The sequence below is a fragment of the Polistes canadensis genome, unplaced genomic scaffold (assembly GCF_001313835.1).
Source record: "Polistes canadensis isolate GaletaPanama2010 unplaced genomic scaffold, ASM131383v1 scaffold_6, whole genome shotgun sequence".
NCBI classification, from domain to species: Eukaryota; Metazoa; Arthropoda; class Insecta; order Hymenoptera; family Vespidae; genus Polistes; species Polistes canadensis.
The window spans coordinates 286,119-313,233 of NW_014569553.1; the positions used below are offsets into that span (position 1 = coordinate 286,119).

A 27,115-nucleotide genomic window follows, 5' to 3' on the forward strand; every position below is an offset into this window, starting at 1 on the left:
TGTGTGTAACACATGTAGTATATATATATAATTAATATTTAGAATTATTTATTATTTTTATAATTGGTAAATTTTTTGTTCTATGTCAAAAGATTTTCATTGGAGGTTTAAAAAGCTTTGTTAATGATTAGCGAATTAAAAATCAGCAAAAGCGCCAATCTGGTGTACATAATTAATACTATTTCAATAATCAAATATTATATGATAGATGAATGTCTAAGGTAAGCGGCAGCTTCGTGGTAAGTGGTTTTATTTCTTTGCTCAGAAATTTGAAAGTCAAAATGCCGAACAAACGGAAAAAGCGTAATGCGTTTTTTTATTTTATGCTTGACTGGAGAAAAAAAGTAGAAAAATGCGGAATGTTTTTTGCAAGTTTAAAGGAAGTCCAAAATTCTCCTGAGTGCAGTGAGGCATGGCAGGTAAAACAAAGAAAATTATTTCAAAGTACTTCTTTCTTTATATATATATTTTTTTCTTGAGGTCCTTCTGTATACCATGTTTTATATTGAGAAGGATAAATTTAATTAAACTTTATAATTGTGATTTTGTATTATGAATTAATACATTGAAAAATATATTTTTTAATTATAGAATTTATCTTCTCATGAGAAACAACATTATAATGATTTAGCGAAGAAAACACTATCTGATAACGTTAAATTAAATTGTCGTGGTGAACCGATAGAATTGGTTAAACAAAAAGAATATGAGTTAGCAGAGTTTAATAGGGTGATGCGCAATCATATATCTAATACCATTAATGATAACTTAAGTAACGAAAGTATGTTATTTAATATTTTAATTATAAGATATAAAACAACAATACATATATATATATATATATATATAAAATACTATTTGTACGGGATGTCTTGTAACTATATATCTTTTTGCAGAACTAAACCAAGTTAAATTTTACTTTTTACATTTTAATTGGCTTTATATTACCAACGATGGTATTTATATTCCCGTTGAATATGCTATTGGAGAATTTACCTTGCAAGACGGTATCACCAGATTTCATCATAAGATTCTTAATATAAAACCTAAGATTGGTTACGCTTGGCAATCTACTGAAATTAGTAGAAATAGTCATAAAATTCTTCCTGAATTTTCTGGAGGTGAAAAAGATTTTCGTCGTTTATACTTTGAATTCATAGAATTTTTAAAGCCTGGTAAAATAAATAACGAATATCCACCATTGTTTGTTACGAAAAAAATATATGATGGAGTACCATCATTTCTCGATCAGTTAGCTGATGCAGCAGGTAATTTGATTCCAATATATACAGGCTTTTAATGATCACATATCTCTCATTTTCAACAAATTGTTTATTATTGTAGATTGTGAAAATACATTTATTATATATTCGATTGAAGTATTATTCACTGCATTGCGTAATGCTGCATTGATTAGGAAAGGCATAGATGCTATTTCAGAATCTGTTGGAGAACAAGAATTTGGGATGGAGAAATATATGTATGAAAAAAATATAGAATGCAGTGTGAGTATGCATGCGTATTTGAAATATGTATGAAATAGAATTTCATACGTAGAAGGATTATTTTAATAGTACTGCAACTAAAGTTTTACATCGAATGAATTTATACTTTGATATCCTTTTTTTTTTATTGTGACATTTTTAGTATCATGAGATTATAGATGGAGGAAGTCAGTTTTGTAGTTTGTCATTAATAAGACAATGGTCCTATATCATTTGTGATTATTCTTGCGACGGGCTTGGAATTGAATATAGACCTGGATTTAATTGTGCTGCTAGTCTGTCGAAAGACTATATATATAACAAATTACAGAATAAAACAGATAATGCATTGAAATCTATACGATTTGATAATCCGATAGAATTTTCAAAAGTAAGAGCATAAATTAAATGATTAAGTTTTTTATTATTATAATATATATATATATTTATCATCTTTGTTAACAATATGCTTGAATAATATTGGTAACAAAGATTTATAGGCAAGAATCTTTTGGGAAGATAAAAGAAGTAGAAGAAGAAGAATCATCAAAATGTCGTGAAGATAAAAACAAAATACAAAGAATAAACAACTATAAAAATAAGGAATCGCAATTTCCTATTTCTTCTCCTATTGTAAATATTATAATTACAAAATACATACACATTTTTGGTTGTTGTTTAATATATTTATTATTTACATGTTATTGTCTTTACAGAAATTTGAAAGACCATTGAGACTTCCGAATACACCGAGTAAGATTTGTTAATTTATTTCTTAATTTGTAGATATTTTGTTCATCATATTATCAACTTTATTAATTTTGTAGGCCTTCCTGTTGCTGCAGCTTATACTAAAAATATTTCTAACGAAAATCCATTTGCAGATTTTGCTGACCTGAAAATCAGAATAGGCAGTAAGTCCTTTACGATTTCAGATATTGCTTGTTTTCGTAGATTCAAATGTAAATTTTGAACAAAGTTTTCCAAACGAAATTCTAATTTTTATTCATCTTAGAATTTACTAGTAATTGTGTGTAAAAAATTACATTTTAGGAGGGAGAGCAAAGATGCTTTCTAATTCTGTTTCTCCTAAAGTTGGAATTGGAAGAGGTTTGTGCATATATATATTTATCATTCTAAATAGTATATTATAATTTTTATATTATATACAGGGTGGTAACTGATGGTACAAGCAAAAATGTAAAATAAAATTTGTTCATATAAAGTTTTGTTTTTGAGAAAAATAAGTTTGAAAATTTGTCGAGTACTTGTACACTTAACCTTGTGCACTCGACTTTAAACTGAAACTGAGTCGTATACTCGATAAATCTTTAAATTTATTTTTCTTAATAGCAAAGCCCAATATGAATAAATTGTATTTTTCAATTTTGACTTAGTTTTTCACGTAGAATCACTCTCTGCTCGTTTGTACCACCTTGTATATGCGTGTGTATGTATGCAAAAATATATTAAAAATATAATTTTATTTTTTATTGTAACAGGACGTAACGGATTTTCAGAATAAGCCAAAGTATATTTTTATTTAAAGAGATTGGAACATATATTTTTTTTATGTTGTTTAGAGTTGTTTTCTATTACAAAGGATATTGTAATAAGAGAATAATATATAAATATTTTTTTATATAATGGTGAAAGACTAAGAAAAAAATTGGCAGAAAACAAAATGTTTATGAATTAATCTTGATGATAATTGATTCAAAAAATTTGATCTAAAAATATAAAGTAGAATTATTTTGTTTTCTTCAATTATATTATTGCAAGGTTGATTGGTACTTATTAATACGTATGTTATTGGAAAAGTCTGAAATTTCTTTATTTTATTATTCATTTCTAAACTTCAGTATTAATATTTTTATTATTACATTGAAAAAAGTTTATTTTATACGTAAGTTTAATTTTGTTATATTTGTTTTCACCCTAATTACGTTTCTTGTGAGTTTTTTCGTCAAAGATTAAATATGAGTGAAATAAATATATATATATATATAAGTATTAAAATATTATATATCTTTAATAAAAAAGAATTATTATAAGCGAGCAAATATTATTCTTTCTTTTCGACTGAGATTTTACCATATAAAATTCACCCTTCTCGGTTTTATTACGATAACAAGTGTACCCTCTACGTCAGCATTGTTCAATCTTTTTCTTATCCGACTAAATATATTTGTTTAAAATTTTACACAAGTCGTTAATCTCTCTAAATTCCCTTTGTATATTATCTTAAAAATATTTTATTTTGTTTTTTTTCGGTATTTCCGTAAACTTACGAAAACATTTTACGATCAATTTCAGAATACTTCTTCAGAATGAATTATTATACTTTCCTCATTTGAGTTTAAGGATAAAAGTTATAATTTTGCAACTCATTAAAAATTTAATATACCTCGTAAGTTCCGAAACTTTGTTTATATAATAAATTTTCACTGCTATTGGATGCACTGTTGCACGTAATTAATGTACAGTAATTACTATAATAATTGTTATTATGTAATTAATATAACATGTGAGTTCGAACAAAGTATATAAGATTGAGGAATATCAATTCTTCTTTTTTTCTTTGTTTTTTTTTTTTTCTAAATTAATAGAAATGATTTCATTTTCATAAAAATAAAAAGACACATTAGAACAATAATTATTAATACTAACAATAAGATGAACATTTTTATTTGATAAAGTTATCTCCGGTGGTTGCCAGTTCGATTTATTTCTGCCAACACCTGAACAATCGTAAAACCCCGAGACAAAAGCATGCATCCCTTCGTTTTATGGTTTTCCAAATGGTGATTTATCCGTTCTCGAGATAGCTTGTTTTCTATTGATTTAAGGGATTAGAAAATGTTTTTAAAAATCGATACTATTATACTCAAAAACATGAAAATAAATAAAGCACACAAGAGAGTTTCTATATTATTAAATACATAAACTAAAATAAACACGGAGACGAAAATACACGTCGTCAAATAATATTTCATTCATTATAGTGTTATCAGTAAAATAATATCACAATATTAGTTTAAGGATCGGAACTTGGTTATTTTGCAGGCCATCCCATCCAATGCATTCAAAATTGAACTTTCAAATCACGGGATCGCATAAATTATGATTTTCTTTTCGTTTAAACTAAAACTTCGATATTTCGACGTATAGTATAGGTTGCTTGAAAACTTAGAAAAGAATAAATTTACACAACTTTTCAATCCATCCTCGTATATTTGTACACATAAATATTAAGTTCAATAAAGAGGAATAGGTGTATTGGGGTTTTGTTTGGATTGCTTTTTACTATTCTACGAATGGAAGAATCCGAGTGGAAACATTGTCCTGAATAGTTCAATCGTGAGATCGTATGTTAAGACTATTGTTATTACTCATTTTCAGAAAAGAAAAAGAGAGGTAAATAAGCTTTAGGTTGGATTAAGCTTAGGGATGAATAATTTCGTCACAAATGATACCCTTAACGGAGTACTTAATAATAATACTGCAAATGTTTAATTACGAGTTACGTTCATTTTTTAATTTGCCACTTTAATATTAATTATTGATATTTACAAATAAACATCAGTTCAAATAAATGTATTTATAGCAAACAATGGTTCCAGCCAATTAATTATAAAATATATAAGCATTAATTATACACATTTTCATATAAGATATTTATATATATATATATATTACATTGATATTAACTATCGTTGTAATAATCCTACGCAAAAGCAAACAACAAAATATATTCACGTATCTTACCGTACAAAAATATCAATTTTCAATTTAGATACACGCGTACAATTAATAAACAACCAAATTTCAGATCTATTATTTCATTTTACAATATTTATGGAAATATGTCAGGGACGTGGGGTGGGGGGGGGGAGAGAGGGGTATAGGGGTCAACGATGTTACTCGAAACCAATATTTCAAACAAAAAGTTAAATAATTGGTAACAAAAATCGTGATACAATTTAAACGAATAAATATTTTCGATTATTTTCATCGTCTCTTGTTGTGTCGTTAACAATTCGTTGAGATTTTAACGATCGACTTTATTCTATCACGTTAATTGAACTACATACAATATGAATCGATAGTTTGATTTCAATATTTATTCAATTTAAAATATGTATGTATGTGTGTGTGTGTGTGTGTGTGAGTTTGTGCGAATGTATGCAACGGAAATGAATAAATAAAAAAAGTAAAAAGAAATCGATTTATATTAAATAATATAATCGAATTTTCCATAAGATAATTGTTGAACTATTTCGATTATTGTTATACACATGTTATTTTTCTTATATGTTAATAAAATAATATCGAATCAAGTTACTGAAAATATAAATTTATTTACATTATAAAACAAACGATAAGAAAAAAAAAGGAGACAATTGACCTTGAACGTTGATAATATTTTATCTTTCTTTATTATTATTATTATATTATTTCATTTCAATTACATATCATCTATTTGCGTTTGTGTGTGTGTGTGGGTGTGTGTACGTGTGTGAATTATTTTCTTCTCTTTCACAGCGTATTAAATAATTCATTTATTTTTTTTATCATATACTTATGCAAATATATTTCAAATTTTTACGTATTTTTGTATTCGTAATTATTCTCGAAAACAAATTTAACACTTACCGATTACTATTTATTTTCTTTTTGCGATTACAAAACGGGAAGACCGTTCGAAAAATATTCGTATCATTTCTTTGCAAATCTCTGTGCGTGTCTTCTAGTTTTGGAAGAATGAAATTAATGTTTCAAAAAAAGAAAAAGAATAATAGAGAACAAAGAGAACAAACTAAAAAGTCAGAAATTTTTCAAACGGTCTTTTAGCATTTATCAGTGATAATCCGTGATTAACGTTCGTTGTACGAATTAAAGTATTTAAAAAAAAAGAAAAAAGAAGAAAAAACCATAAATACTTACATAGATCATGCACCATATACATATGCGCGTGTTTATGTATATTTCTATACAGGGTGTTTAGTAATATGTGTGATCCATTTCAAGTGTGAACAAGGAATTCAAAAACAATGAAAATAATTAATACAAAAAATGTCGTATTTTGGGTACGTTTGTGTTACACGTGTCTTGTTTGTGATATATCATCTGAAATTACGGAACACCCTATACATTTTTTTTTAATTTCTTTCATAGAAGAAGGCTGTATTTTGTACATTATAATACAATAATAACAATCTCATTACGTAAAATTATTCGTGTTATTTTACGAAGAGCCACATAACACGTATGTACGCCTAAATGTAGCTGTGTATTTGTGCGTGTATACGTGTGTGTATATTATTAATTATAAAATAAAATTATTATTTATATTAGTAAAATGTGTTTTTTTAGATAAGATATTTAAGGACAAATATCATTAAATTTAGCTCACTTACTGTTCTTTTTTTTCCTTACGTTCGTGAGAAAAACAATATAACAATAATAATAATAATTAAATATTTAATTTATATACATAATAAACAATAGAAATTATTGTCGTTTTATTCGTATTGTAACAGTAAGCGGCCATCATTTGTTTCTATCGTTATTATTATTATTATTATTTTGTAATATTTAATTTCTTTTTTTTTGTTGTTTTGCTTTTTATTTAATAAAAATGATCGTTGTATATATACGCTCATATCATAATGTGATACGTGTATGTCTGTATTGTGTGTTTGTAATTTTTAATCAGTTTCGTTTAGCCGATAAACACTTTGCTATCCACATTTCTCTTGAATTATATTCGAATAAATTTCTTTTATTATATATCAAGAAATATATAATATATTCGAATTGATTATGTACTTGTGTAAAAAATATTAATTGGAAAATCTTTAAAAGTTAATGCTACACACACAAATTCATCATTAATAAAATATAATAATATCATAAAATAAAGAAAAAAAAAAAAAGTTAGGCGTTTCAACCTAAATGATTGTGTGTCATTATAATAGAGTCGATATAATTTATGTTAATTATTAAGAACAAAATAATCTATCCAATATATACGCGTGTCGTTAAAAATTCGATTGATTCTGTGTTTTGTTTTGTATTTGATTTAATTTTATATAATAAAAAAAACTAAAAAAAAACAAAGATAAAATTAAAAAATATATTTATATATAGATTATTATAACGGATAGCAATAAGTTTGACGGTTTATTCTTCGACGCTAGACTTGTGTGACCTGTGTCACCGTATGATTGGTAGTTCCTGTGTTACCATTGTTATCCATTTGAAGCTGTTGTATAGGCATCCATCTACCAAGATTTTTCCACTTTGTACAGAAAAGTTGCTTGAAGGTCGTACGAAATTGACGGCTCATCGTGCAATAAAGGATGAAATTTATCGCCGAGTTTATTAGAGTTAGGATGTCTATTACGTCACCTGAGAACAGATAGAGATAAAAAAGAAAAAAGAAAATAAATGAGAGTATTCAATTAAATCATTTAGATTAGTATTATAGATTTAAATGTATTCCATTAAGAGATATTACGAAATTATCAATAATTAATACAATTTTTCGTAATTCCCAATGGCAAATATCATTTAGATTAAAACGATATATTACATTCTTTATTTAATTATAATTCAATATTGTAAGGTATTTCTGTGTTTAAATACAATTTCATTTCTGCAAATGTCAATAAGAAAAATGTAATAACATTCTTTACGATCCAATAATTATAATTAATTGCAGTAAAATATAATATACTAATAGAAATATATTACACATTATACAAATAATAAATAAAAATATTTTAAGTATTAATACAGAGTGTAATAAATATACTAATATATAAGTAATATAATTATTATTAATATTTAAAATAACAAAATACGTAAAAATTTAAAACATACATGTGTAAAATGATTACAAGTTAAAAAACAAAAATAATAATTTTTAATACAAAATAATATATTATGAAAAAAAAAATTATTCATAGACAATTAATTGAATTGCGACACTTAAACAATAACTAATAAAATGAAGCAACTTAAATGGAGCATACGTCTCGTTTATCTAATCGGTCTCTCAAATTCTATCAAAGCGGTTCAAGCAAACAACCGCAGGTATACATACACATAATATATATAATATATATATATACATATATATTATGTATTATATATACATATATATACAAATCGATTACTTTTATGCATAAAGTTATATCCTACATTACAACATAGAAGTTTGCTAAAGCTAAAGCCAAAGCCATTAGCAAACGATAAACTTTATTCAGTGTTTAAATGTGCTGATTTATTAGATACATCATACGATCCTTTTCTTTGATCCGTTCTATCTATCTTTGCCAAATGAATGAACGATTTAATTAGAATTGCGATTCGTTATGATAAAAGTTTAATTACAAAAACAAAAAAAAAAACAAGTGTCTTAATCGCGTGCAAATATTTCTTTTTTTTTTTGTTGATTCCATACTTTTGCTAAGATTTATTAAACGCATATCATCTTATTTAAATTACTTTTCTTTTATATATATATGTGTACAGTTAAATGAAACGATTTAATTGTAATTGCAATTTACTATGAGAAATGTTAATAAAAAATCAGGTGCCAACAAAATGAAAATTATTTTAAACATTTTTTTATTACACGCGTATGATCTTTTTCTTTAAATTGTTATTCTTTTTTTTTTATTTCCGCGTAGAAGTATAAATGAAGTATTTAAATTAAGTATTGTGCGATTTTAATTTGATGATATAAAAGATAAAAGAGTAAATATATATTATAAGGTGTTACAATTGCGTTATTAAATATGTTTGTATTTTAATCGGACGTTTATACGATTAATCACGTAATATTCTAACTTGGAAATCGCGTAATCCCGTTAAAATTTCATTATAAACGTATCACGTTGATATAAGTATCCCATGTGTGAATTGTGCATATAGAATGAGATTCGTAAGCGTGGGTTAACTTGGAACTTGTACGCGAAAAGTTTTTAATATTAGTGAGAAGAATAGATCAACTTTAGTTTCAACACTGGCCTTCTGGATGCAGCTGCCTTTCTAAAGTATCTATTATTAAAGTGTATTTGTGTATCTATGTGTATGTATAGTTTCGAGGGTGCATTAGCAAGCACTCGTATGCTCATATATATGTGTGTGCTTGTTATATGGGTTTATAACAAATCATTTTTAGAAAATTGTTGAAATTCTTTAGAAATGTGCTTGAAATATTTCAACTTTGGTTAAAATTTTATTATTCGACGTTTGAAAATAATAGAATAATAGAATTATAAGTATGAACACATTATTCTCTTTGTTTTCAACATAATTAATAGAAATAGAAAATAAATATCACGAAGATTGACATTCGTTTTTTAAAATGATCAAATTTTAAAGATGGAACAATTTTTTTTCTCTTTGTTTTTTTTTTTTAAATAGAAATTATTAATTGATTTTTGAGAGTAGTTTAGGATAATTAATTGTATTTTACTCTTCGTTTCATTTCTATAACGATTTTTATTTAACTTTTTTATGTTTTATAGAACATTTTTATGTTTAATTATTTTTGATTATTTTCTTTTTCTTTCTATTCGTTACTTTTAATTATCTTCAACATCTTCGTCTTCTTCTTTTTCTTCTTTCCTCTTTAAATTTTAATTCTCCGTCACTTTCCCTCGTGTTTTTCATAATTTTTTATTATCCTATTATCTTCTATACATTTCCCCCCCCCCCTATAAATTTTAAATTTCTTATCACTTTTTGTCTCTGTGAGAAAATTTTTGCTTATTTCAAAATTACAAATTCTCCGTCAACACACACATCCACGCACAAATACTTTTTCCCTACCCTTTTTATAATTCAATTTTTCTTATCATAACTTTTATTTCTAATTAAAACAAAATATACTTTCTTCCTATCTTCCTTTCTTTTATATTTTCTTTTTCCTCTAAATTTTAATTGACTATCATTTCTTCTCTCTCCCTCTCTCTCTCTATTCTTCTCCCTTTCTGTTTTTTTTTTCTTTAATTTAAAAATTGTATGCTACACGCGTACACAACCTTACGAAAGTTCGAATACACCTTTTGCATTCGCATTACACACTAATACGTATCCAAGTTACAAGTATTTGTAACATATGTTTATTCTGTACGTGTTTTATGATTTTTTAACTGTAATTAAAATTTATGAGATTCCTCGAATTATAAATAACAATCTTTACTTCTGAGTAACCAGTACTGTTAATAACAAATACCAGATTTTTTATTCTTAAAATAATTATATCTTTCACATATAGCGAAATGACGATGTTTTCGACAAGTTTGTTTATATTTTCGACAAAATTACGCGTAGAAATAATATTTCAATAAAATAAACAGTTTTAGTCGACGTTTATCCAACTTATAGGTCGGACGTGTGTTAAACGTGTGCGAAACGTTAAAATTGAAATATCTTTTAACTATTAGTAACAAACATTATTGGAATACACTTAATTTTCTTTTTTTCTCTTTAATCCTTTTTATTGTTACTTATTTTTGTATATTTTTTATTTAAATCTTTATTAATTTTGTAAGTATATTTATATATAGTCTTTTTTATTTATTNACAAAAATTAATTGATCACAGTGTTCTTTTAACTGATTCTGCGTAAGAGAAGAATTATTTTTAAAAATGATTTTAATTTTTTTATTTCTATTTATATATTATATTTATATTATCTTGATATCTTTCAATATTTATTCTGGTTATGTAACAATGATTTATTTCCGTAAATATTTGAAGAAACAAATAAACTGTAAGACTTGCAATACTTCAAACAGTATCGAGCATATTTTACTTTACTGCACCAATTGTATTCACAATAGAAATCAATCAAAAATAATAATAACATTCGAAACGTAATACTTTTTTTTTTAAGTTATTAGTTTATTGAATTTTTTCTACAACGAATAATAACCATGTATTGTTTAATCATCGGATAATTATATTATTGACAAAATCTATAATATGATGAAAGTGATCACTAATGATTCCATTGTTTTAATTCTTTAAGTGATGAATACTTTTAAACTGAGGTGTTTTGTATATTAGAAATAGTTTATTATTAATGCTACTATTTTTGTTAATTAATATTATTAACCAGATTTTAATAAAATATAAATTATATTTAATAATGAACTAGTTTTTTTCTTTCTTATATATAATTTAATTTTCACGTGAGAAGATTCAAAAAAATAATCAATATACAAACCAACATTACATTATTTTACATTAATATTAACAATTTTATTAGCAAACCCCATATATATATATATGCGTTCATAACAATCAAAGGGTTAAAATGCGACTACTTAAAAATAAACTTTTACCAACAACAACAAAAATATTAATTATAAGAATAACTTTCTTACATTTTTCTTATATCAAGTGACAATTATTATAATCAATCGATCATTAATTAATTATTTCAGAAATCATTTGGATCAATGGAAAACAACGAGTAGATTTTATACAATAAGAGAAGAACAAGCTGATTCTACGTACGAAATAGTTTACGAACTTTATTCTTCACCAGAAGGGTAATACGAGAAAGCAAAATCAAAGTTCGTGAAATTCCACTTTAGAAATTTGAGGATTAACGTGCAGAACAAAAGCTCCTATGGTAAGTTCTATTTCTCTCTCTCTCTCTCTCTCTCTCTCTCTCTTTCTCTTTCTCTCTTATTCACTCATTCATCGGGATCCTCTTAATCGATTAGAGGTGAAAATCGTATTAGGATTAGACATTGAAATGGGGTTGCGGGTACATACCTACTGATGACAATGCGATTAGATCGATGTGATTGTGTAAATGCATACGTATATGAGGATGTGCATACTTGTATTCGTTTACATGTATTATGTATAGGAATTTATTCGATACCTTCCTTTATATTAAATTCATTGCATTCAAATTGATCATCTTTTCTTTTTTCTTTTTTTTTTTTTCGTCAAGGAAGTCAACGGTTGTATTTAAAAAAAAAAAAGAAGTGATTCAAACCGTAGTTATCGAAAATAATGACGATTATTATTTCGAATTATTTTTAACCGGATTTTCATTAAATAATAAATAAATCTATTAAATTTACGAATTATTTTATATAGTTTAATATTAAATTTGTTTATAAAAAAAAAAATGAGTAACATCGAGAGAATTAATTGTTATATTTAAAATACGCGTTCCGATTGGAAGAAAAAGTTTCTTCGTATTTTTCGATGCAAAAGTAAAAATAAAGATGTTATTTTTTAAAATAAATCATATATATAGGTGCAAAATATTATATTATGATCTTCTTTTTTTTTTTTTTAAATTATTTTACAATATTTTAATTTATAAATGCACGCGAGTATCGTCAGATTCGATTAGTATTATCAAAATTATGCGAATTTTTTCAACTTGTTCGTTGGATAAAATACGAAGAAACTTGTGTTACTCCGATTTAATGCATTCGTGTATTATGCGTGTCAGTGATAGGAAAAAATAAAGAAAAAAAATTAGGAGACGGTAGGAAGAGATATCACGATGAATGTAGTAAAAAAAGAAAGATAGAAAGAGAAAAAAAAAAAAAAGAAAAAAAGAGAAATGTAGAAATGGTAACACGAATCGCGTGAGAAGTCAAACTCATCCTGATTATGTCTCAGCTGTGATGTACTTTTCTAACTTTCGTTGCACCCTTTTCGTTTATCGATTTCAAAGCTCGACTTTTCAAGTTTCACACACACACACACATAAACAGACACACATTTATACAAATATGTATATATATATATATAAATGACATATATGTGACTCTCTTTTAGATCGGCCTGGAAAAGAAGGAATCTAATTTTCCTTCTAAACTTTCTGACGTCATTAATCAAAAATTCTTGATAAACTCGAACGAATGCAAGGAATTTTAAATTGAGAATGCATTAAAAAAAACCATCGATTGTCTGATTTTTCTTTTCGCTATTAATCCGATCGAAGATATTTTTGATAAGAAATCATTTTTTTTTTCTAATATAATTTTTAATGAGATTTGTTTCGCGACTAATGTAATTTTTCTTTTTTTTTCTGACGAACGCACGGAAAGATATACGACAATTTTTGTTTGCTTGGTAAAATATTTTGTATTTTAGATTATTTCATGTATTATTTTTGATTAATCTTTTCATCATTTCACAATTTCGTTTATTTTTGGACTTTTATATTTTAATATTCTTTTTAGAATTATTTTTCGATACTGAAATTTATACAAAAAATCACAAATTTTATTTATAAATAATTGACTATGCTAGCATATATATTTCTTTAGTTGATTATTTTCTATTTATTTATTTATTTATTTATTTATTTATATAAAATATATATGAATTATATTTGATCAAATTTGATCGAAAGATTTTCAAAATTTATTCAACTATATCTAACAATTGAATTGTTTATTTGTTAATGAAATAATTCAAAACATTTGCGTACTTTTCTTACGTTTAAAGGATTAAAAATTGAATGAACACATTTATCGTAAAGAAACAAGAAAACGAGAAAAAAAAAAATAAAAATAAAAGAATAGACAATTAATTATTAGATTAAGTAAACCATTAAAATCAGGATGGTACTACATTGTTAGAAGAGATAGTTCGTATAAATTTCAATAAAGTTTCTCTTAACCATGTTGGTATAATTAAATTACCACGAAACAAGAAGAGACGTGATACACACACGTGTATATTTCAATCAGACACTTAGGAAGTCTCAGAAAGTAACTTTTGTCACTTATCACAGTTAAATTCAACCCATAGAATTCTGAGATCTTCTCGAAAGTATTATGTATGTATGCATATATGCATGCTGCATTATTAGCATACTCTCTTCAGTATGCATACATGTAAGTATATATGTGCATACATACATATATTATACTTTACTCCTCGACAATGATAATATCGGAGATATCAGTCTAATGCATCCACCAATGGCGACGTTTCTATGAAAATCTCCAATTGGAGTAACTCGAATAGAATATTACTATGTTCAATGTTGCATGAGATGAATTATTATATGCGTGAAATATATTGGTCGTCTAATTTCTTACTTTTTTCTTTTTTCCTTTTTTTTTTTTTAGAAAATTTTATCAGCTGTAGAAATTAACTAGGTGCCATTAATGAATGCTATATTTGTTTAAATATTAAAGACATCGAATTAGTTTCTACGCTGTAGTTTTATTTTTTTAAATAAATTTTATACATTTATTAAAAAAAAAAAAACAGAAAAATTTTTTTTATATTCAATGGATATTTATTTCATTGCTTTACTTGTCAAGATTTAACAAAAATTTTTCTCGAAAGTATATCTTTTTTCGTTTCTTTTATACAAAAAATAAAATAATAAGAAGTTATAATTGATATATATATATAAAAAAATGGTTGATAAATTTGTTATAAGATCAAAAAAGTGTGAAACCTCTTATAAACAATACTTCGTATTTTTGAAAAAATCACGTTACGAATTCAAAATCCTAACAAAATTCGGTGTACACAAAGAGAGAATCTGATATGATATTATATTTATATAAAGAGAGAACAAAAGTGATTGGGAAAATAAATAAAAAATAATTGAATGACTCTGTACACAAGAAATTGACTTGAAATCGTTTGACATTAAATTCGATTGATCGATTGATTCCATTGAACACCACATACTGCTATAAAGTTATCGATATAAGGTTTCCTTTAACATAGTTTCCAAATAACTCGATACGAATTAATCATGTTATAGTAGAGTTACCTGCAGTATACATAACTGATTACCAATGACACATATATATATAAATCTGATAGTTGCTTCAGTGATTCTCAATGGTAATACTTATTCATCATTTTTCATCATTTTTCATCATTTTTCATTTCCCATTTAATTTTTATACCAAATTTTCTTCTAATAAATCACATCAGATTTTTACGATTATTATAAAACATTAATTAACTTAAAGAAAAAGAGAGAGAGAGATAAATTAATTAATTAATTGTGAAACCGGGTTTGAATTAATAAAAATTGATAGATAAAAAACAAAAAAAATCAAGTAATCAAAGTTTTCGAAAATTTTAACGAAAATTAACATGTCGAATTAGAAAAAGTATTCTCTATACGTATTGAGTTTGATTGCTCGAAGCTAAAACCGGTAGTTAAGTATTACGATAGAGAATTTCCTTGTTAAAGAGAGAATGACATAGTAGACAAACCTGTAACACAATGTGAAATTTCATTGTATTCTGATTCCTAGTACAAACGATTCCTATCACCTATTCTCGTGTCTTTGATAAATTAATCTAAATTTCAAGGAACTCTAGTTCCCAAGCCTACAGAATTTAGTTGCAAATTCTATTGGTAAGGAGAAAAAGGGGTTTGGTGAGGGAGTCAGGGAGGGAGAGAGGGAGGGGGACGTGAAGAATGCTATGCATGTATGATGTGTGTTAAAAGAAAAAAAGAATATGCGTGTATGTACGTGTATTAGTGAAAAAGAAGTATGTACGTGTTGTACATACCTGGTATTTGTGTTAGGTAAAAAAGAAAGAATGCGTGTAAGTGGATAATTAATGATAAAGGTGTATGTGTGTGAAAGAAAAGTAAGTTCATGAAAGAGAGAATGTGTGTGTGTTTATGTGTATTTGGGGTGAGTGAGAAAGGGAGAAAGAGATAGAGAGAATAAAACGAAGAACTTTAAAATTCATTCTTTCTTTCTATTCATTTGTATTCAACGCCAACGAATAGATTTTGTACTTTTCTATGTCCTTTTTTTTGTTTTAAAACTGTGCATCAAAGAGTCAGTCAAATCATTTACCATTCTACATATTATCGATTTCGATGAACGTATGCCTAGAATACGTGGGGTAGTTTTGTTGAAAAAAGGAATAAAGCAAATCGCGGGTATATTCTGTATGGAAATAATAAAAAAAGAAAAAAGAAGAAAAATAAACAAACAAAGAAAAGGAAATATGAATGAAGGAAACTAACAAACACATATACATACATACATACGTATATGGAATCGAAAGAAATTGATTAGATCGGCTAACATTTTGCATAAACCATTGTTCGTTGTGATGCAAATCAAAATGAAACTTTACTTTTAACGTCGTTCGTGTAGAAGAAAAAGAAAAGAAGGGGAAAAGAAAGGAAAGATGATTGAATAAGATGTGTAATAATAATTTTGATTAAGAATATTATTGAATATTACGTATGTTAATACGATTTGTTCGATGTGCACACGTGCGAGATTAAATTTGGCCGGTGTACAAAAAATACAAATTTATCTGACGTCTTGAAAAAAAGAAAGAAACAACAAAAATTAAAACCTACAAATTATTTTCGTTTCTTTTATATTGTATCTTAGATCAATTCTAACAAATAGATTGTTTATATTTTATTTATTTATTTATTTATTTATTTATTGATTAATTATGAGATCGAAGATTTACTCGACAATTAATGAAAACGTTTGAAATATTTTGTACATAATAAAAATATGATTATTATTTTTAAATCTTTATGAATAAAAATGAAAGAACAAAATGGGAGAAAAAGATTGTTCATAGGAGAAAAATTTATTTGATTATATTTATTTTAACCGATGTAATTTTGTGAAAGATATTTAAATTTTGTTGGAAACATTGTATGACATTTTTATAGTTATTCCTTGGATAATAATAACCATAAGTAACACTTTTTATGATTTCTCTTCTCTTTACGAATTCCATGGAATCAAGAAGTGATTTTCTTCTGTATACCACAAATTCCAGAAAAAATAATCGTTCGTAATAAAACGAAGGATTCTTTGTAATTTATTGTGCAACAAATATAAAGATTTCAAAAGGATTCGTATGGGTTTTAATAAGTATTCCCCCATAACAATATCGTATATGCGTGTCAAATAAAAACACTAATTCCAATTTATAATAATATATTTGTTAAAAGTTCTTTTTGATATAGTTTTTTAAAAAAATTATCTATATAATAAATATAAAAATATTCATCAGATAATTTTACCTTTAACGTAAATGTGTATGCATGTGTATGTGCGTGTATTTTTTTTAATATACCAAATAATATAGTATTAATTAATTAATACAATATTTATACTGTGTTAAAGTTCAGAATTTTGTTACATTGTTACATCATTGTAGAATTGCTAATTAATTATTACACATTTAATATAATTAAAACATTAAATATAAAATATATTAATTAAATATAAAAAAAAAAATACGTGTTGAAACAATATATAAAGTATTAACAACGATAATAATTATAATTCAAATACGAATACAAATTCATAGTCGTATTTTCTTTATTTTTCTTCTTCTTCTTCTTCTAATTTCTTGTTTTGTTTATTGCATTCGTTGCAGACAATTACTATTCGACGAGAGAGTGGGGATGTTTTCTTTATCTTTTTTTTTTATTTTTAATTAAAACGAAAGTTCTTCAACCGTGATTTCGGTTCACCGTGGAATTCACGGTGATCGTGCTAACGCGAGAAGTAAACTAATTGTAACAGGAAGGAAAGAATGAGAAAAAGGAAGGAAAGAAAAAAAAATTATTGAAAACAAAAGGAAAGAAAGAAAGAAAGAAAGAAAGAGAAAGAGAAAGGTGGTAACAAACAAGGATAAATAAAGCGCGTTTTTTTTCTCTATGTTATGCGATTTCTCATCAACGTTGTTTTGATCCAAACAACTAGGTCGAGAATTATTATTAACGATCGTGAAACTTTAACAGTCAACTTTAACAGTTGTAAACCTTTGGGGAGCATGGAACTCTTAATTAATTCTAATCGTTACTTTTTTAAATTAAAAACGAATCTATATAAGTGTATTGCACCCTTGTTTGCGTATATTCGTGTGCGTGGGCGTGCGTGATATAAAATATTTTACGAATCATTTTTTACCATTGCAAATAATTTACATTAAAATCGATTATACCGTAAAAATATACTTATTCGTTTAATAATTATTATTGAAATAATTAAAATATCAATAATAATAATAATAATAATAATTTTTCTATTTCAATTGATTATATTTAAAAATATACAACGACATAAATATAATACCTATAATAATGATAAATAAAATATTAACACAGTATTTTCATAACTATAACTTTATCATATTAATTATATGAACAAAAATTATATATACAATAATAAAATTAATCGTAATATATTTAAAAATAAAACAATATCGATGGTAATAATAACATTTACGAAACAATAATTCCACACCATCATTTAAATAATAATAATAATAATAATAATAATAATAATAATAATCAAAGTGTAACGATAATGATAATAATTTCATATGAAGGAAATATAATGGAATCGATTATTACATTACTATTATATTATAATAATCTATCGTTTCCTTTCAACGATCTTGTGTTGAATGCATGTTCGAAAGGCTCATAATAAATACATGTATAAATACATACATGAATAGATACAACACGTACACGCACAAATACGCATATATAGGTATAATTATGGCATTGATAGATAGCTCCTCCTCACCAACCCCACCAACCAACCCGTTAAATCACTGTAGGATTTATTTCGTTCTCTTTTACGGATGGGGGGAATTGTATTCGTTGAGTCGATCGAATAATTAGCGTTCGATCATTTCGCACGATTAACTAGTATAATATAAGCGTAGTCAGTTATGTTATATCACGCTTCAGTAATTTAACTTTCGATCAAGCTCCGTGCATCGACTTTTAATTGTATTTGTTTAAATTGAACTGAAGATCTTTGCGATAATCAAAATCCAATTAAAAAAAGTACAAAATCGTAACAATTTTTTCTATATATAAAATCATTTCGTTACACGTGTGTGTTGTATATTATTTATATGATACACGTTACATACATGTACGTGTACGTTTATTATGTATATATCAATTTACGCGTTTAATGTATTAAATAATTGTTTCGAGTAAATATATTAATATATCTTTGCAGTAAGCAAAATCCAATTATAAAAAGTATAAAATCGTAACAATTTTTTCTATATATATAGAATCATTTCGTTACACGTGTGTGTTGTATATTATTTATATGATACATGTTACATACACGTACGTGTACATTTATTATGTATATATCAATTTACGCGTTTAATTTATTAAATAATTGTTTCGAGTAAATATATATACGTATGTAAACAGAAAGTGAATGAAATAACCGAAAAGGATTGAAAACGATAGTACAAACGAGGAGGAGTAAAACCAAAAAGGAAAAAAGGTTTTTTATTAACGTTTGCTCTTGTTAATGTTCCATTCATTTGAATTTATTTATTTTATAAATCATTAATATTTCTAAGATTAATTATAGAATCGAATGTAAAAGTCAATAAAAAAAAAAATAAACAAGAATAAAGAAAAGATTAAAAATTCGAAGGGAATGGAAGAAAAAAAAAAGTAGAAAAAAATCAAATAAAAATTAAGATTAATAATTGTATTGTCCAGAAACGGGGGGGTTTAAATGATCGTTACAATTTGTGCTCAAATTCGAAACGTAATCTATTCCTGATCGATATCGTATTGTATTCTTTAAGGGGGGGAAAAAAAAAAAAAGAAAAAACGAATAAGAAATAGAAAAAGAAAAATAAAAGGGATGGGGAGGTGGGGTGGGGTGGTCTGGGGGAGTATTCGCAAGCGGATCTTTTTTATTCGAAGCGACGTTGTGCATTGTCGATAAGAAATCGGTTGTTACTGCGTAGGGTTGGTTGTTCGTGTATGTGTCCTCTCTGGAGTGGGATAGGGTGGTGGTGTGGGGATAGTAGGGTGGTAGGAGGGTAGTGTGGAACGAATAGGAAGTCGATTCTGAGCAACCCGTTATATGAAGCATATCGCCACGAAGCGAGAGAATAATAGCAGCATCACGTGCTTGCACTTCGTAAACCAGGACAACTTTGCCATTCTCAAGTAGAAAGAAAAAGAAAGAGAGATATGAAGAGAGATAAAGAGGTGGCAAGGGTAAAGGGGGTGGGGAGGGGAGGAGGAGGGGGAGAAGGAAAGGGTCGCTTGTGTCTTCTTGCTTGTTCCCGATTCGATGCATCTTGTGAAAATGTTTAAAAAAGAAATATCTGACATGAGTACAGAACACGAACCAATATATATATAAACAAATTGTACACATATGTATATATATATAGTTTTGTTTGTTTTAGTTATTTATTAATATAATCTTTTTTGGCTAAACATTTAAAAATGAATATACAAAGGATAATAATATATTAATATATTAAATTAATTATATATTGTATGTATATTATAATATATACGTTCGTACAAAGTCAGCATTGGAAAATCTAACAAGGTAACTGATAAAAATTATACCTTGGCAAATTGTCATTGAAAAATGGACTAATTCGTCTTTTGGGAAAGATGGGGAGAGGGGAAATATTTAATTAGAAGTTTGTGTCATTTACTTACTTACTTATCAACGCGGGAAGGGGGGTGGGGTGGGGTAGGGTTTTGTTTAGTTTCTTAAATCTTTTCGTTTTCTTTTTCTTTTCTTTCACCAATCTTCTTTACTCTTTTCTCCAATTTACGATAGATCCATTTATTCTTCTAAGTTTTAAGTTGGCATTTTTTTTAGGTGAGGGTGGGGTGGACGAGAAGGACGGGTTTGTTTTTTTTTTATTTTTAAATCGTCCATTTACTTTCCTTTAAGATTTATCATCCGTCGTTGTTTCAAAATTCATTTTGTTTTTCAAAGTATATAATATAATTGTCCGTGTAATTTATTTCCATCAACTTTTTATCATTTATTTCGTTATTTAATTTTAGGGACAACGATTAATCGTTCGTAAATCGATTTTAAAATATTTTCTCATTGAGTTCTCGATATATTCTATCGAATCATTATATTGCCTGTATTATAAAATACAAAATAAATGGAATCATATTTGTATTCACTAATCCAGAAACGAGCAAATTAACCAAGCAAGATCAAAGATGTAATATTCAAATTTGCAATCGAGATATTTCCTATTTAAATATAATATATCATTTAATCGACGTATATATATATATATATATATATATATATTATATAAGCTGCAATTAAAATAATATAAATTGAAACAAATATGATAATAATCGAATAATATCACTTGATTATATTTATTAGAAACAATTTCGTATTAATATTTTTGTAATCTTCTAAATATTAATACGAAAATATATACATATGTAAACGAAGTGAACAAAAATAAAGTATAGAAGTAAAATAAAATTAAAAAAAAAACCAAAAAATAGAAAAATATATTCTTCGCTTCATCAGTCAGAGAAAGAATACGAAAAAGAAATATCCGTTCGATTTTCCTGTATCACGCGTAGAAAACCATCAGTTCGATTGTATGCACATTTACAGTTTCACGGTTTTTCGAACGATAGTTAAAAAAAGTGGGACGGGTGGTGGGAGGGGTAGGATAAAATAAAAAAAAATGAGAGAGAGAGAGAGATGCAACGTTTCGAAACAATAGCTTATTTTTGCAAACTATTAAGAATTTTAAAAGCAAAAGAAGAAACATAGTTCGTCTCAGTTTTCACACGAATACATAGATTAATACATGTGTATACATAGAAATAAATGTTTTATGTATAACATTTGATCATATTTGTAATATATTAGATATTTTTATTATTTAATTATTTTTTTTCTATATCTGTCAAAAATTAATTTAATTTTTTCGAGAAACAAAAGAAAGAAAGAATGTAAAAAAAAAAAGAATCAACATTTAATTTTCTTTTCAAATCAATTTTCTCGTATCGTTTAATTAAAAAATTATATTTCTCCGACAATATATTAATATAAAAAGTATTCTTTTGCGATATAATTGATATAGATGAGGGGTACAAATTTTCAAATAATCCTCGAATAAATTTCTACGTAAAAGATGAATTTCGTAACCTTTTTGCGTTTAAAAGCAAATTAACAATTATTTCAAATTAACAAATTGAAGTTTAATCAAAAATACTTTCTATGATTTTCCACTTTATATTAACAAATAAAAAAATCAGAGAGTATTAATTTATATAATTTATTTACTTATGTTATTCAATTGTTATAATAACCAGGGACATATGTACGCAGATATCATGACCTATATTCACAATGTGAATTATTACAGATAAATTATGGTCTTCATTCAAAACCCACTACTTTAACTAACTTTTAGATATATGGTTGAACATTTTCTATAAAAGTTGATCAGAATTTTCTAAAGTTCAATTTACAGGGAAAAGAAAGAAAGAATGAATGAAAGAAAAAGGACCGAAAAGAAAAAAAATATAATGAGTTTTTTATAATTCGGTAGAAATTAATTCAATACGTCGAGTATTAATGTACGCGACTGACTGACACAAGGGGGGGGGGAGGGTATTTCATTGTTTTTATATATATTTTTTTTTTCCTCTCTGCAAAATCAACTTTATGCGTATCTCTCTCTTTTATTAAATTTCTTCTTTTTTTTTTTTAATAATCCGCTTTAAAAACAAATTTAATTATAATTTTAGTAAATAACTTTATTAATCAATTGGTAAATATATAAATATCGTATGGTTTATAAAAGTGTGAATACGTGATTTGCTATAAGTATTCATTGAAATGATATTTAATTATAATTTTGAAAAGAAATTAAATAATATTGAAATATATTTGACATAATGCATTTTCATTTCATATTTGTTTAATTCGAAAATTCACGTTTATTATGCGCGCATAAATTCGAAGAGAAAGAGAATGCATTCGATTAGACGTTTATATTTCGTACTATCTTTTATTTCGAGATTCATTTCACGCGCTTTTCTTTTTCTGTTTTTTTTTTTTCAGTTTCATAAACTTTTTTTAAGCATGATCGGAACGTATGTTTTAGAAAAGTATCGTACCACCGAAAGAGAACCGAGTAACGATATAAATTCCAATTAATATTATTTCAAACGAATGTATTATATAATGGTATACAAATATCCTTTTCAAAATTATTTTTTTAAATCGAACAAAAAAGTAATACAAATGCAAATAAATATTTTCTCGTTTTGTTTTATTTTTTTTTTGTCTTTTACAAACAGAATTTATTCACCACAATTCAATAAATGTTTCAGATAAAATGTAATTGTAGACAAACAAAGAAGACAAATAATTTACAATTTCAATTAAAATCATTAATTAAACGAACACTTTTACGAGACCGCAAATATTACTGAAAATCATTTTTTAAATAAATACAAAAAAATAAAAGTGATGGATATATATTTTGTGTATAAATTCTACTATTAAATTATATTCAAATAAAACGAGTATTCTCGTGTTGTAAGTTTTGAACGATCATCGTACATTTGTTTTACATGGAAACGTGAAAAATCAATTTGTAATCACAGAAAAAAAAAAACAACAAAACAAAAAGAAAAAGAAAAAGAGAGGATAAGAGAAAGTAAAAGTGAAAGAGAGAGAGAACGAAGATGTTTAATGAGAAACAGGAATAAACCAAGTGGGAAATGATACTGTCGATAAAATGGAACAAACGTTTCTTCCTTTCCCCTGTGTCCACCTTACCGTCGAAATCGGCTTTTCACGATAATGTGTTGGCGGCGAAAGGTTCATTTTGGGACAAGACACAGACTATCTCGTGGGATTTCAGATGCCGAAATTTTCAACGTATTATTCTTTAATCTTTTTCTTCAAGAATTTTTGATAAATAAGAGCGAAAAAAGACAAAAAGTAAAATATAAGCAACAAATCAAAACAACAAAGAAATTTAATCGAGCATCACAATAATAATTAATAAACGAAAAAAAATAAGAAACATAAGTTACATTTAATAAATTTCTATGAAATAATCATTGCACACACAAGATAAATATAATATAATAATTTGTAATAAGATAATATATGTTATTGTAATAGTAATCGTTGATTAATCGATATTATCGTTTTAAACAAACGAGATAGAAAAAAAGGAGGAATAAACATAAAGAGAAGTTAATGGATATCTAGATAGAAAAAGGTAATAGAAATGAAAGGGGGAGAAAAGAAAAAATATAAATACTCACCTAACATAAGGTAGCACGTATGAAAGAAACCCGAGCCCAATATGACACTAAGCAAACCGAGTACACCTTGAGGCAATTCGGTGAGTAAGAATAAAAGTAGAACGGCTAATAGCATCATAGTCGTTCTATCAGTTTGCCTTTCTTTATCCATATTCCTATTAGATTTTTTCTTTTTTATTTTCGTAGTCGTATCGTTCGTAGTTGTATCGTTTAATTTTTGATTATTACTTTTCAATGTTTTCGTAGTAAGTTTTTTTCTTCTTTCTTTAGCCTCGAGCAATACAATAACCAATTTGATACTTAATATGGTTAATGCAAGACACGGTATCAATTTGATGACCACGCTGTAAATCCAAAAGTTCATTTCCTTTAACATACCGTGTACCCTGGCAGTTTCGGTTAATCTAACGAAATAAAGTGTTACGTTAGTTGCCGTATCGTATAGATGTGTATCGTTACGATTATCAACATCGTTAACAATGATTTTACTCAAATTAATATTATTATTATCGTTTAACGTTTCTATCTGCGAACGTACTTCCGTGGTTATGTACAATGGTACGCATAACACGGGACAAAACAAATAAGCACCGACTATAGCTATGATCGTTCTTCTGTGGCTACACCATTCGTGATTTTTTTGCGGATGTGCTACGGCTATGTAACGCCATATAGCAAGTGTCACCGTTAAACATATAGATATGGTATGACAAACTTGACCAAAATTAGAATGGAACAGGACGAATACTGCCCAACCATATGTAAACGTATCCTTTCTTGAACGATGATAAAGGTAAAGGTGTATAGCATAAGGTACGTATTCGATCATAACCAATAAATCAGCAACTGCCAGACCAGTTAATATCATATTAGTTGGTGATCTCATATCACGTCTCGTAAGTACAGCTATGTTTAAACTATTTGCGATACAACCGAATATGCAAACGAATAGGCTTGCCCAACCATGAATTTGAGCGTATATCAAATGAAACGATTCCAAATTGTTACCGCATTCGTAATCACTTTTCTTTTCGAACAACGACGATATGTTGTTACTGCTACTGCTGTTATTGTTGTTGTTGTTGTTGTCGTTAACTGTCGCGTTGCTAATATTCATATTTGTTTTTTTTTTAGTCCTTATTATCTTGCATAATATATACAAATGAAATATCTTAGATACGTTTATTCGTTCAATTAACAATCTTATTTTTCTACTAACAGATCGTACTTTTTTCTTTTCGAATTTTTCCTCCTCGTGCAATTTAGATTCCCACGAGAGACCACTCTTATTCTATTTGTTAATTTTCCTTTAATTTTGTCCACACGATTTAACCGTAATAATGGATAAATGTTAGGAGGACACTGAGAAACATCGATCAAGGTCTCTTCTTCTGCTTTTTCTTTTTCTTCTTTTTCTTCTTCTTCGATCAAACCTGCCTTTTTATCCCCCAATTGGAATTTTGCGGATAATCCTATAGGCCGGATCATTACCGACTTTTTTCTTTGTCCCCTCTTCCTTCCTTCCTTCCTTCTTGTCTTCTTTTTTCTTCTTTCTTCTGCTTATCAACTCGTTTAACTGACACACGTTTACGGTGATTGGAAATAAACTAAAATATCCATTTTTATTTCTTAGCGATTTAAGATATTCCTCTTCTTCGTATCTCCTCCTTCTTTTTTTTCCTCCTCCCCTTTAATTTAAATATTACTTAAATGAAAAAAAAAGAACTAAAAAAAGCATATCCCACGAAAGATCCAAATAAACGTTGCGACAGAAAGTCGAACAAAAATGTGCGTGAACCGACTATAGGAAAAAAAAGCGCGGGAAAACAAAAGTCACCCCTTTCTTCTTCTTCTTCTTTTCTTTTTTCTCTCTCTCTTTTTGTTTCGAATTTACGATTATTATCGATGGGGAAAAAAAACAAATCCGAATGTTTAAGAATCAACTCGTCGGTTAGACGTTTTTTTTTTATTCGTTTCTTTTCCTTCCTTCTTATATTCTTCTTGTGAAAATATAATTCACATAGTCAAAATGAAATTAACCCAAAATTTCGCGATAATATTAAAGCGATGGGGGGAGAGGGTAGGAGGGAGGGGGGAGCTAATGATGGGATGGGGAATGAGGGTGAAGGTAAGGGTGGGGGTTGTTAAATAATTGATTTTAATCGGAATCGATTAGGTAAATCGCGTAAAAATGATTATTAATTGTAAATGTTAGTAATTGCTAAATATAATAATATTCATATTATTATTATTATTAAGTTGCGCGGGCGCGTGTTAGGGTTGCGCGTTATTCTCGGTTCGCGCGCGGACGCCGAATGACGAAGTAGACGTCGCGACGCCTCAGACATCGCCCAGAATGTGTTTTATGCGCATGCGCCCCCCAACTACCCCTTCCATTGCTCCCACCCCCCACCCCCTTCCCTTTCCTTCTTTTCCTACTTATTCCTCACGCTTTCTCTTATTCTTTTATTCTAACTGTTATGTTCTAACTGAACGGGCAAAATCT

At 26.8% G+C, this 27,115-nt stretch overlaps 2 protein-coding genes across 2 annotated transcripts; one reads left to right on the top strand and one right to left on the bottom strand.

Annotated features, from left to right (window-relative positions):
* Positions 1 to 6: 6 nt before the first annotated feature.
* On the top strand, positions 7 to 3,009 carry LOC106788731 (protein maelstrom-like). Its single transcript, XM_014752245.1, has 9 exons — positions 7 to 419; positions 592 to 781; positions 897 to 1,268; positions 1,345 to 1,505; positions 1,648 to 1,875; positions 1,977 to 2,076; positions 2,312 to 2,398; positions 2,538 to 2,594; positions 2,987 to 3,009. The coding sequence occupies exons 1-9, from the start codon at positions 213 to 215 to the stop codon at positions 3,007 to 3,009; spliced, it is 1,425 nt and encodes a 474-aa protein (XP_014607731.1). The 5' UTR covers positions 7 to 212.
* Positions 3,010 to 7,569: 4,560 nt separating this feature from the next.
* On the bottom strand, positions 7,570 to 26,910 carry LOC106789795 (sex peptide receptor-like). The gene is made up of 2 exons (XM_014754285.1): positions 24,610 to 26,910; positions 7,570 to 7,898 (listed from the first exon to the last, which is right to left on the bottom strand). The coding sequence occupies exons 1-2, from the start codon at positions 25,724 to 25,726 to the stop codon at positions 7,684 to 7,686; spliced, it is 1,332 nt and encodes a 443-aa protein (XP_014609771.1). The 5' UTR covers positions 25,727 to 26,910; the 3' UTR covers positions 7,570 to 7,683.
* Positions 26,911 to 27,115: the final 205 nt, after the last annotated feature.